At 32.5% G+C, this 11,662-nt stretch overlaps 1 protein-coding gene across 12 annotated transcripts in view; it reads left to right on the forward strand.

The window, feature by feature from the left end:
- Positions 1-11,662, forward strand: part of KCNT2 (potassium sodium-activated channel subfamily T member 2) — a 361,485-nt gene that overhangs the window by 198,743 nt on the left and 151,080 nt on the right. For all 12 annotated transcript variants that reach the window (XR_005784134.1, XR_005784135.1, XM_040453583.1 and 9 more), the window contains one exon: positions 2,199-2,307. Coding sequence is in view for 10 of the 12 variants with exons in the window: in XM_040453583.1 (XP_040309517.1) it covers positions 2,199-2,307 (109 nt within the window). In the remaining 2 variants the exon portion in view is untranslated. The remainder of the gene's footprint in view (positions 1-2,198; positions 2,308-11,662) is intronic.

Below are 11,662 nucleotides of genomic sequence, written 5' to 3' on the forward strand. Positions count from 1 at the left end.
ACCTGGGTAGCTCAGGCAGTTAGGTGTTTGACTTTGGCTCAAGTCATGATCTCATGGTTTGTGGGCTCGAGCCCCATGTCGGGCTCTGAGCTGATGACAGCTCAGAGCCTGGAGTCTGCTTCGGATTCTCTATCTCCCTCTCTCTCTTTGCCCCTCCCCTGCTTGTGTGCTCACACCCACGCATGCGCTCTCTCTCTCTCTCAAATCAACAAATATTTGTAAAAATTTTAAAAATATTTTCTATTTGTTTAGAGTTTTCCTCTATTTATTATGAGCAGATTTCCTTTATCTCAGTGATGATATTTTTATTATCTGCTTTAAGCCCTAGTCTGATAATTCAAACATCTAGATCATCTAGAGGCTAATGTTTATTGGATTTAATTTTGTTTGTTTCCCATGAAATAAACAAATAGGTCACATTTTTCTGGCACTTCATATATTCAATAATTTTGCAATGTATTCTGAATATTATGTTATGTTGTGGAGACTTGGAGTCTCTTATATTCCTCCAAAGAGTGTTGATAGTCTTGTTTTAGCAAGCAGTTAATTTGGTTCACTTGAATACAATCTCTCTTACCCTAGCATTTGGCAGTGATTCAAATCTCAGTTGAGATTGCTCTTATTCTGTCCCATGTATGCATGGTTTAGCGGTTAGCCAGTGTTGTATAAATTTATACACAGGATTTGTGGCTTCTGTTCTCTGCCTGTCCCTTTTCTGGGGTCTACCACCCATCCAGAATAATGTTTAACCAAATACCGGGGCACCTCATGATCCAGCCAAATTGATACATAAAATTAACCATCACACTGTATCAGGTTCATTGAATGTTTGCCTGGAAGACACACATTGTCCATTTATCCACTTTAGGAATTTGGAGTTACTATTCATCAACTTTCATGCCACTTAAAGTTACTAACTACCTACAGCAGCTTCTTTCTGCACTTCTTTAAATAATCCCTTATATCCATTTATATTTTTAATTGCCCTCTTCTTTCCCTAACAGCATTGTCAAATAGAACTTCCTTTGATGATACAAATGCTTATATCTCCACTGTTCCATAAAGCTTTGGATTAGCCACATGTGGCTTTGAACACTTGAAATATGGCCAGTGTGACAGGGAAATAGAATGCTTAATTTTAGTTACTTTAAATTTAGACAGCCACATGTGGCTAATGGCTACTCACTCCAAGGGCAGTGCTACCCTGGAAAATGTTTTTGTTTCCTTTTTCAAAATGTATTTTAGCTGACTCATTTCTCTAATAATTTGCTTTGACCTCCTTAATGAATTAAGTAATAATTTATGGGGTCACACTATGTGTAAGATTTAATGTTAAGCAGGATTTTTATTCCTTTTCTAAATCTTAGCACCTTCTTTCTTTTTTTTTTAACTGTTTGATATTTTTAATATGTGAAAGTTACTGATCTTTTCCAACTGACCCATGTAGAGTCAAGATTCTCTTACTTTTACTTTTACTTTTATATAGAAACAAATTTTTTTTTTTAATTTTTTTTTTCAACGTTTTTATTTAGTTTTGGGACAGAGAGAGACAGAGCATGAACGGGGGAGGGGCAGAGAGAGAGGGAAACACAGAATCGGAAGCAGGCTCCAGGCTCTGAGCCATCAGCCCAGAGCCCGACGCGGGGCTCGAACTCACGGACCGCGAGATCGTGACCTGGCTGAAGTCAGATGCTTAACCGACTGCGCCACCCAGGCGCCCCTAGAAACAAATTTTAAATAGTGTATTCTCTACATGTATGGTTGCTGTAGTCCTTCCTCTCTTGCCAATCTTTCTAACAGTGTTAAAATTGTTATAAATCCATATTTTTTCCATGGAAACTGTTACTAAAAACTATTAGTTGTGCTGCATTGTTGAAGGCTTCTGACCCTCAACTATTTTCCAAGAAGAGTACTTTTAAGTTTTTGAAGAAACACTCCTCTTACTCTCTGCTAATTTTTTAAGTGCTGGTAATTAGCACTGATTGAATTAGGTATTGTTAATCTCCTTTGTAGAAATAATAAATATATTTACAAATAAGTCCTTGAATTAATTATTTTGTATGTTTGTATGTTTAATTAAAATATGTTTAACTTTAAATTGTGGATGTGCACATTTAACACACTGGTTGATTATTTTTACTTTATGTAGTATAAATTTTTCATTTTATTTCATGATATTTTGATATTTATCATTTCAGGACCATCAAACAATTTTGAGAGCATGGGCTGTAAAAGATTTTGCTCCAAATTGCCCTTTGTATGTCCAGATATTGAAGCCTGAAAATAAATTTCATATCAAATTTGCTGGTAAGTTTAATTTCAAATTTCAAATTGGATGGTAAGAGATATGTCTCTGAAATTAGTGGCAACTTAATATATTCATGAATGTATAGAATAGAGGGATTCCTTTTATCATCTACTTGTTATAAAAGAAGTTACTCACTTTAAAAAGTGGCAAGATAATATTTTGGGAGTGTATCTTTAATTTTTTATATAACTTGGTGATTTTAGCAACTGAATTTCCTGGATATCTTGGTAAGACTATAAATAGATTAGCACTTACAGTTTTATGCATAATATAAACACAGGTTTCAAATGCTATATATCTATTAATTTATTCTTATGTTTACACAGATAGTGTTTTGCTATAGATTATTTAATACACAAGTAAACTTCCCATGCATTAGAGTACTACTGAAATGTATTCAAGTACAAATAGATTTATTTAGAGATAGATTTTGAAAACATTTCAAGAAAAACATACATGTGAGTTTTTCATAGAGCCACTGCTTTTGAAGTAATTTCATCTGAGATTATACTTTAAACTGTTAGGAAATTGAACAGTAAGATGATACTTTAATTTTTTCTTAAATGTTTCTGTAGGAACTAATTTTGATCCAGACAGTAATTTATATTCATGTAAAAAAAAAAAAAAACTTTGTTTTTTTAACATTTCACCTTCATAATTGAAGCTGCAAACACCATTAAGATGTAAACCATTTTAACTATGCGTTAGCAAAATGTATTTCCTTCAGAAGATGTGTTTACATATCTTATAATATTTACCTATTTGTATATGATTTTTAGTGAAAAAATTATAAGCACTAAGAAATTTCTAAATAATAACAAAAAATATTGCCATTCAATTTGCTCTGTTTTTTTATCTTTTAACTTTGCTTCTAATGGCATCATTTTTTTTTCCTAAAATTTATTGTAAACAAAGCAATGGCTCTCAACTATGGCAGCATTTAAGTATCTGTCTGGAAGGTTTTTTTAAGTACTAATAACTGACTAAAATTGTGATGATGGTGCCAGGGCATTTTTAAGCCTGTTCCTTAAACTGAAAATTAAAAATAACAGCACCTCCTTTGTAAATGACTTTGTGAAATTTAGTGGAAAATACATGTAAATTCTCCATCTGCTACCTGTTACGTATTTAAATTAGCATTAAAGAAATGCCAATTGTTTATTTAAAAGACCTTTGCAACTAAGCTGCTCCCTTTTTATTGTTATTTAGCAAAAGGAGTATTTTTATAAAGTTCTTATCATACCTGATAATGACTTCTAATGATATAATTTTTTAGGAAGGTTGTAATGGCATAAGCATCAGACCAAGTCCTAAAAATGAGAATTTAAATTAGAGTGCCACCACTTAAGATTTAGGTAGGCAAATTAGAGTTCTGAACCCCATATTTCTTTTTTGTTAAATTATGTATCGTAATTATGATGTCTATTCCATTAGTTAGGATTAACAGTAAGAATTAAATAATATCGGAAACATACTAGGTGCTCAATAAATGGAAATCGAATGTGGATCATAATTTTGAATGTGTTATTACTAAATTTCAGAATAGACTTTTGTTCTTTTCCCTTTCTTAGCAGGCCATAGATAGGCTCACAACAGATAGATCAAACTCACTGAAACAGTCCATCTTTACAAACAAGAAATTACAAAGACTATTTGTATCGATTCTCTTTCATATTCTTATTTTGCCATTTTTTTGATAAACCCATTGAAATGAATGAGATAGTTAAAAATTCTATCCTGATAGTGTATCACAATATATCTAATTTATGGCACCTGCTGAAATTCCTCTTAATGATGTCTGTATTCTTTTATGGCTGAGATGACAACATCTCAGAGGAACTCTTTTCTTATATTATAAAAAGATGAAAGCATCCTGGTTTCATTAAAATGCCATAAGACACTTTGGGGTGATGTATGAGACTGCAACCAATATAATATATTTTACATCTCAGCATGAGGTTAAAAGATTATGGACTTTGCCTTTCAAAAGGAAGTGTATCAAGCTGTCACTTAGTTTGTATGGAAGATTGTTAAAATAATGGTCTTCAATGAACCATGTTCCCTGTGTCTATGTCCTATGTTGATGGGACCTTGCAGCTTATACCATTAAGAGATGAAATGCAATTCCCCACCACTTGAATAGGTGCTGGTCTTGTGACTTGCTTTGCCCAATAGAATGTGACAAAAGTTACACTGTATGACTTCAGAGGCTAAGCATTAAAAGTCTATGCTTTTGCTTTCCCTTCACTGGAACATTACCCAGAGACTGCATGTAAAGGATCCAATTTAGCCTCCCTAAAGTTGAACAATCACTTGGAAAATGAGACTTATCCTTCCTAGGCATCCTACCTCTCTATCTCCTGACTTGCCCACAGCCAACCCAAGGAGTCATGTTAACCTACAGAATTTTGAGAAATAAAAGTGTTGCTTGCTTTAAGTCACTATGCTTTGTAGTTATTTGTTATTTGGCAATAGATAACAAATATCATTTGTAATAAAATAATATTTGCTTTACTTTTAAACCATATCATTTGATAATATTTATATTACTGTCTTTTCATTATAAATGTTAAATAGCACAATTCTAATTATCACAGGATATAAAATGAGATAATTTTATTTTTTTATTTACCTTAAAATGTTTGTTTATTTTGAGAGACAGAGCGCATGCATGAGTGAAGGAGGCATAGAAGAGAGAGAGAGAGGGAGGGAGAGAGAGACTCTCAAGCAGGCTCCATGCTGTCAGCACAGAGCCCATTATGAGGCTTGGTCTCAGGAACCATGAGATCATGACCTGAGCCAAAATCAAGTCTGACACTTAATCAACTGAGCCACGCAGGTGCCCTGTTTCTCTTTATTTAAATAGCCCCTTTAATACACCCTAAATTGTGGCACTACTACTATGACTATAATTTATATATTTTTAAAAAGTAAATCCATGTTTTTAAAAAAGGAAAAGAAACTTCAAAATTTGGGTTATGAGTTTATAAAATATTAAAAAATAGAAACAATATAGCAACCTACCAATTATTCCTTTATACAGATCTACCTTTCCTATCATGTATGGATCCTTTTCTTCTGAACAAAATGACTATAGGCATTCATTAAGGTAAACTATTGACTTGTTAAAATATCATTTGAATGAATTATTATATCATTAATTATAATTAAAATAATCCTCTACACTTTGATGAGAGTTACAGATGAAAAGTCTAGGTGGGCTTGATTTCAGCAGCAGAAAAGATATGCTTTTATTCATTTCACCAAGACAGGAAAGTAAAAATAGTAAGTCTAGAGATAGAAAGTCCGCAGTAGAATAATAGCTATGATACAGAATTTCTGAATACAAACCCATGCATACTACAAATTTTAATGAGATTCAATAGCATAAAAATATACTTCATAGATAATTTGATTATTTTAATCACCACAAGTTTCCTAAGAAGAAAATAAACTCAAACAATCTCATACAACAAGTTTACTTTCAGCAATTTCCCTTTTTATAATAAATTTGTCAAAGTAAAGAAACTGATATTGGGAAATCTGTAAAGAGACCATCCTCAGTCAAATCTTCATTCTGTTATATAGTAACTGCATGATCCCAAGCTCCTTAATTTCTCTTGACTTGAGTTATTTTTTTTTAATTTATTTATATTTTTTAATTTGAAAGAGAGAGAGAGAAAGCAAGCAGGGGGAGGGGCAGAGAGAGAGAGGGAATCCTAAGCAGGCTTCATGCTCAGCATGGAGCCAAGTGTGAAGCTTGATCCCACAACTCTGGGATCATGACCTGAGTCAAAATCAAGAGTCAGTCATTCAATTGGCTGAGCCACACAAGCGCCTCTCAACTTGAGTTCTTTGATATAGAAGAAGAGGATAATAAGGGAAACTGTCCCATAGGGTTGTTATGATAAAAAAATATTCAAAAGAACATCAACCACTAGTAATTGGTACCTATCAAATTGATGATTATCATTAATCTTAAATGTCTATTTCTCATCCTAACAAAACTGTGTTACCCTTGTTTCCAGGAAAGGTAACTGAGGATTGCTCATAATGTTTTATAAACTGCTAATTATAGTAAATATTCAAAAAGCACATAGTTCTCAGCTTGCACATGTTTTCCAGAAAATAGAAAAAGAAGATATTTCCCAGACTCATTTTATGAGGCTATCCTAGCCATGATACAAAATTCATTGAAGAGAGTATAAGAAATGATTAGAGATCAATTAAGTATATAAAATGTACTACAGAAGTAACAAAGTAATGTATTTAAAAAATAATATTACCAAGCTGAAATTATTGTAGAAAGAGATCTTTATGTTAAAAGAGAAATTAGTATCATGATTTTAATGCATACAAAAAAAGCATTTGAGAGAGGATTCAGTATCGATCTACAATTAAAAAAAAAAAAAGAAAGAAACAGGGTTAGAAAGCCATGAGGAAAACATTCATTAAGCTAAGGAAAATTATCTACAAAATAACCTAGAGGAATAAAGAACATTTAATGACCACATATTGAAAGTTTACCTTTAAGAGTACATTCAAACAAAGGTGCTTACTAAAACCACTTTTACTCAGCTTTTTCCTGGAAATCCTAAGGAGTGCAGTAAGATTACAAAAATAAAAGTAGTAAGCATTGAAAAGCGTGAAATAAAATTGCCATTATTTATATAAGATTATATAATATATAACTATACATATATTCCACTAAGAAAAAGGGGATCTTATACATTTATATGATTTCCAAAATTAAATCTCTGCCTCAGTATTCACTATGAGCTTCAGTCTTGTATCTCCAGCTGTACAGTCAGTATCTCCCATTAGGTTTCTAACAGTTGTCTCAAAATTAAGATATCTAGAAATATTTATTGATTCTTCCTGACTTGAAATCTGTTTCTGTCTCTTTCTTCCCCAAAACCTATGAGTCATCCTTCCATTGTTTGCATTCAATCCATCAAGTCCTACAGGGCAGACTCCCTGAGTATCCCAGGCTTATCCACTGACACCACACTAGGTCATGCCATGATCATGGCTGTGTCAGAACACTCCACTTTTCTTCTTTCCTGGGTGTCCACGATTTCTGCTATAAGCTTACTGGTGCTCTTCATATTCCTCAGCACATTTGCAATAGCAATCACTGTTTGTGTGTTATGGTAGGCAGCTATACCTTTGTACCTCTAACGTCAACCTAAACTCACTAGTTTCCTTTTTCCAGTGTATCAATGCCAACATGCTTTTACAATATCATTATTTTTAAAAGATTCTTCCTGGTGGATTATTTTTGTCAACCTCTGGAGAACAAGAGTCAAATGGTACTATAGCTTTGGTTGTGTTAAATCTCTTTTCCAGTGAGAAATATTTTTTATCAATACACTTCTTTTTTAAGAAGTGGCAGTTGGTACTGAAACATAGGAAGAAGTAATGGCAGTGTTCCATAGCTATGACTAATATAAAAATGTGGTTTTGTAACATCTTGTATTCTTTGTCAGCTTCTTGTAGGACTAGCAATTCTAGTAGAGTGCCTCCAAGGTCATATATGTGATCTGAAATCACCTAGAAAAAAGGACCCCACATTATTAAGCCCTTCACAGATTTTCTCCTCCGTGGCAAAACCATGATGAAAAAGGAAAACATTATAATAGTTCAGCTTTCGGAAATGTTTCTATAGATTTTAATCAGAATAAAACCAAGCCCATATCTCTTTCTCCACTCTGTATTCCAAAAATCATTAAAAAAGAAAACATGAAACAAGACAAACATAAGAAAAAAATGTGGTATACTAGGAAAAGAACTGCTTTATTGAAAATCCTTGAATGAACTTAAAGAATAAACTATGCTGTCCAATTATTTGAATCTAAAAGAAGTTTGCTATTTGTCTCCTAGTCAGATGAAATTACTCAGAAAATCAGTGGGAGGTGAATTCCTGTTATATGAGTAAATTCATTGCTAAATTTACGCTGCCTCTATCTTCACCCCCCAAATAAAGGGTTATGTCACCTGTGAGTGAATATTCAATTCCCTTTCTTTTGTCAACAAACTTTCAACATTCTGGGTCCTTGAAAATTTTCTACGTCATTTTAACAGAATGTAAGAAGACCTTAAAATTAAATTGGTAAATTTTCACCTATAGATAGGCGTGAGGAATGTTAATAAATTTGTAGTAGAAAATGTAAAAGAGTAAAGAACATAAAAATCAATTTGTAGGTTGTGAATTTTCTATAAATTTTATTTTCCATGCTTTGACTATGATATTTCATAAGAGAATTTGAGTTAAAGTACATGAATGAAAGGAAGAATTGTACCTCAAGAGTAAAGTGTTGACTGAATGAAATTCTCTCTACTTCACAGCTTAAACATGCCTAGAAGAATGATTCATTATACTAGAACAGTAGGAGTTGGTTCTGGGAATTAAAAAAAAAAAAAGATTTCAATTGCAATACAAGTTAAAAGTATAGACAAAAATATTTTTAACAATACCACTGACAATATTGTAGAAACTTATATCTTTCTTATAGTAGGTAGTTGCTATCATTATAAAAGCAATATTGTTTACAGTATGCACATATGTGCACATGTCTGTGCCCACACAAACACAGATCTTGGAGAAATAATTTGACTAAAAACTGAAGGTCTTACCTCAATTTCGTCACCATTAATTTTTTTGCTGAAACACCAGTCATTCCAATGCCTCACTTTTTTCTACCCAAAAAAAAGAGAGAAGAAAAATATTTCCAAGTAATATAAATATTGGAAATTATCTCAGCTGTTTCTAAATAACATATGTAAGTGCAATGCTTGACTTTCACCAAATGGTAAGGTGTGAGTTTTTCATGCTGAATAATTTCTTCATTTCCCATATAACACCCACATAGATATCATTTTAAATTTCATTCTTACAACCTACTTAAGAACATAATGCTTTGAATTCCTATTTTTTTTCAAAAGATAAGTTACCACAATTTTTAAAATTCTTCATTTTCAGGTGGAAATATTTTTTCTTTGATTTTGTATTATGATACAGATTATCAGAAGCCACTTAACCTAAGGTCTGTTCAAAACCAGCACAATTTGGAGAGTCTTTAAATTTTTTTCTTTCCTCACTATTTTTTACTTTGCAAAAAATCAAACATATACAGTTTAAAATTATACAATGAAAACCTGTATTCCCTCCATTTACATTCAGCAATTAACATTTTCCCACATTTGCTTAATCTTCTCTTCCTACAGACACACACTCACACACACACACACACACACACACACACACAGATACGCACACAGATATGCACGTATTTTTAACTTCAGCATGCTTTTCCTAAGAATGACATTCTGCCGTGTACCCACAATAACATTTTTACTTCTGAGAAGATTAAATAATTTCATGGATCTGGTTCATGTTTAAATGTTGTCAGTTGTTCCCCAAATATCTTTTATAAGTGTATGGTACTATTCAGTATTAAATCAATATTCCATTTTTTTATTGCATTTGCTTTTTAATTTTTTATTGAAATAATTAAATTTGGAAGATTAGTATATACAGTATAGAGCATTCCCATATACCCTTCATATCACACAGCTTCCTGGGATGTTAATTTCTTATATAATCATGGTACATTTAATCAAAGCTAAAAAATTAACATTGGTGTAAATTATTCCTTAAGTGAAATATTTTCTAGTATTTCATTCCTCTTAACAAAAATATCGGTAACTTATTTGCTTTACTTTTTTATAGTTTCTAAGATTTTAATTTGTGGGTCTATTAAATAACCAAACCAACTTTCCTGTTTGTTCTCTTTGACACTTGATTAAATTGCCATTGAACATTATGTATTTCAAGCCATTTTCTTGTGGGGAACTTAAAATTAAATGAACTTGAAGCATCTTTATATTTTTCTCCATTAATTTTCTTATAGTCTTATATTTCTCCAAGACTCAATTTCATGGTTCTGAAAGCCAGAGTAGCATATTTCTTCTTCTGTCTTTGGAAAGTGCCAGGCATTTTTTATCATATCCTAGATCTATGATTTTCAGTCTGTAATGTAGTTTCTTAATAACAATGATTTATAAAGAATAACAGGTATATCATCTTGCATCCATATTTACTCATTCAAACAATGTTATTAAGTCCTACTGTGAACAATTTGTTATTCTAGGTACTAGTAGTATGATGATAAATCAGATGGACTAGCTGTCTATTCCAATGGCCGGTTTTCTCATTTTCTTTACCTTTCACCCTTTTTATCAAGAATGAGCCAGTGTACTTTTACATTTTGCCCGAGAATACTACTCTAACAGAGCCTGTTCTTTCCACATAGAGCTTCAACTATGACCTTATGATCCTCCTCTCCTGCCCTTGCCACCCTCCATATATATCAAAACTCATGATTCCATTTCTGTTCTAGTCTTATCAGATTTTGCTTGATGAGATTAGTCAATCTGATAGACCTATTTTACGTAAAGTTTTTATAATTTAATATAATACCCTCATCTCTGGAGTAATTATGTTTGTATTGAAAAGTCTCTTAAAATAAGACTTTTAATCCCCAAAGAATGAAATCCTAATATAAAGATGATGGCAAATATTATCACAGGATATTTATCTAATGTTGCCTCAAAACATGTATGACAGCATGCTGTGCACACACAAGCATGTGTTTGGGGATGGGTGGAGAGAGACTGTGAATTAGCCTTTACTAAAGAATTGGAATGTTGAAGGAGATTAATGAAAGTTATTGTTGAAGGTATAACATTTTAACTAGATAGTAAAGTAACTCCAGGGGACTTGTGGAGTGCAGTGGACAGGACACAAAAGGTCTCATAGGGGTGATTATTTAGGAAGCTATTAGAGTGTTCAGGTGAGAGAGACTGAGTGATTGAACCAGAGTAGTGATGATGGATGTGGAAAGTGAGAAAGATTCATGAATCATTTCAGATATATTCTGTGGACCAGATCATCACTTAACTATGGGAGCCAAAGATAGTGAGAAATCAGTTTATTTGATTTTTGCCACTCTCCTCTCTTTTTTGTATATCCTCCCGTTTAATATAAATTGTATTATAGCAGTTTATGAATTGATTTGTAGCTTGCTTTGATTTTCATTTAACTCCTGAGTAGGAGTTTCTTTTTTTTTCTTTAAAGATTTTATTTTTGAGTAAGTCTCTACACCTAATGTGGGGCTTGAACTTACAACCCCAAGATGAAGAATTGCGAGCTCTACTGACTGAGCCAGCTAGGTGCCTCTACCTAGAATAGGAGTTTCTTAAATGCTCTTCAGTGACATGCACAGTGCTCGACTCGTAGTATCTTATTATTACTAGCATATAAGCTATATTATAAGATTTAAAAACTTAAAA

This window comes from Herpailurus yagouaroundi, unplaced genomic scaffold, assembly GCF_014898765.1.
Source record: "Herpailurus yagouaroundi ecotype Mexico unplaced genomic scaffold, PumYag 209, whole genome shotgun sequence".
NCBI lineage: Eukaryota > Metazoa > Chordata > Mammalia > Carnivora > Felidae > Herpailurus > Herpailurus yagouaroundi.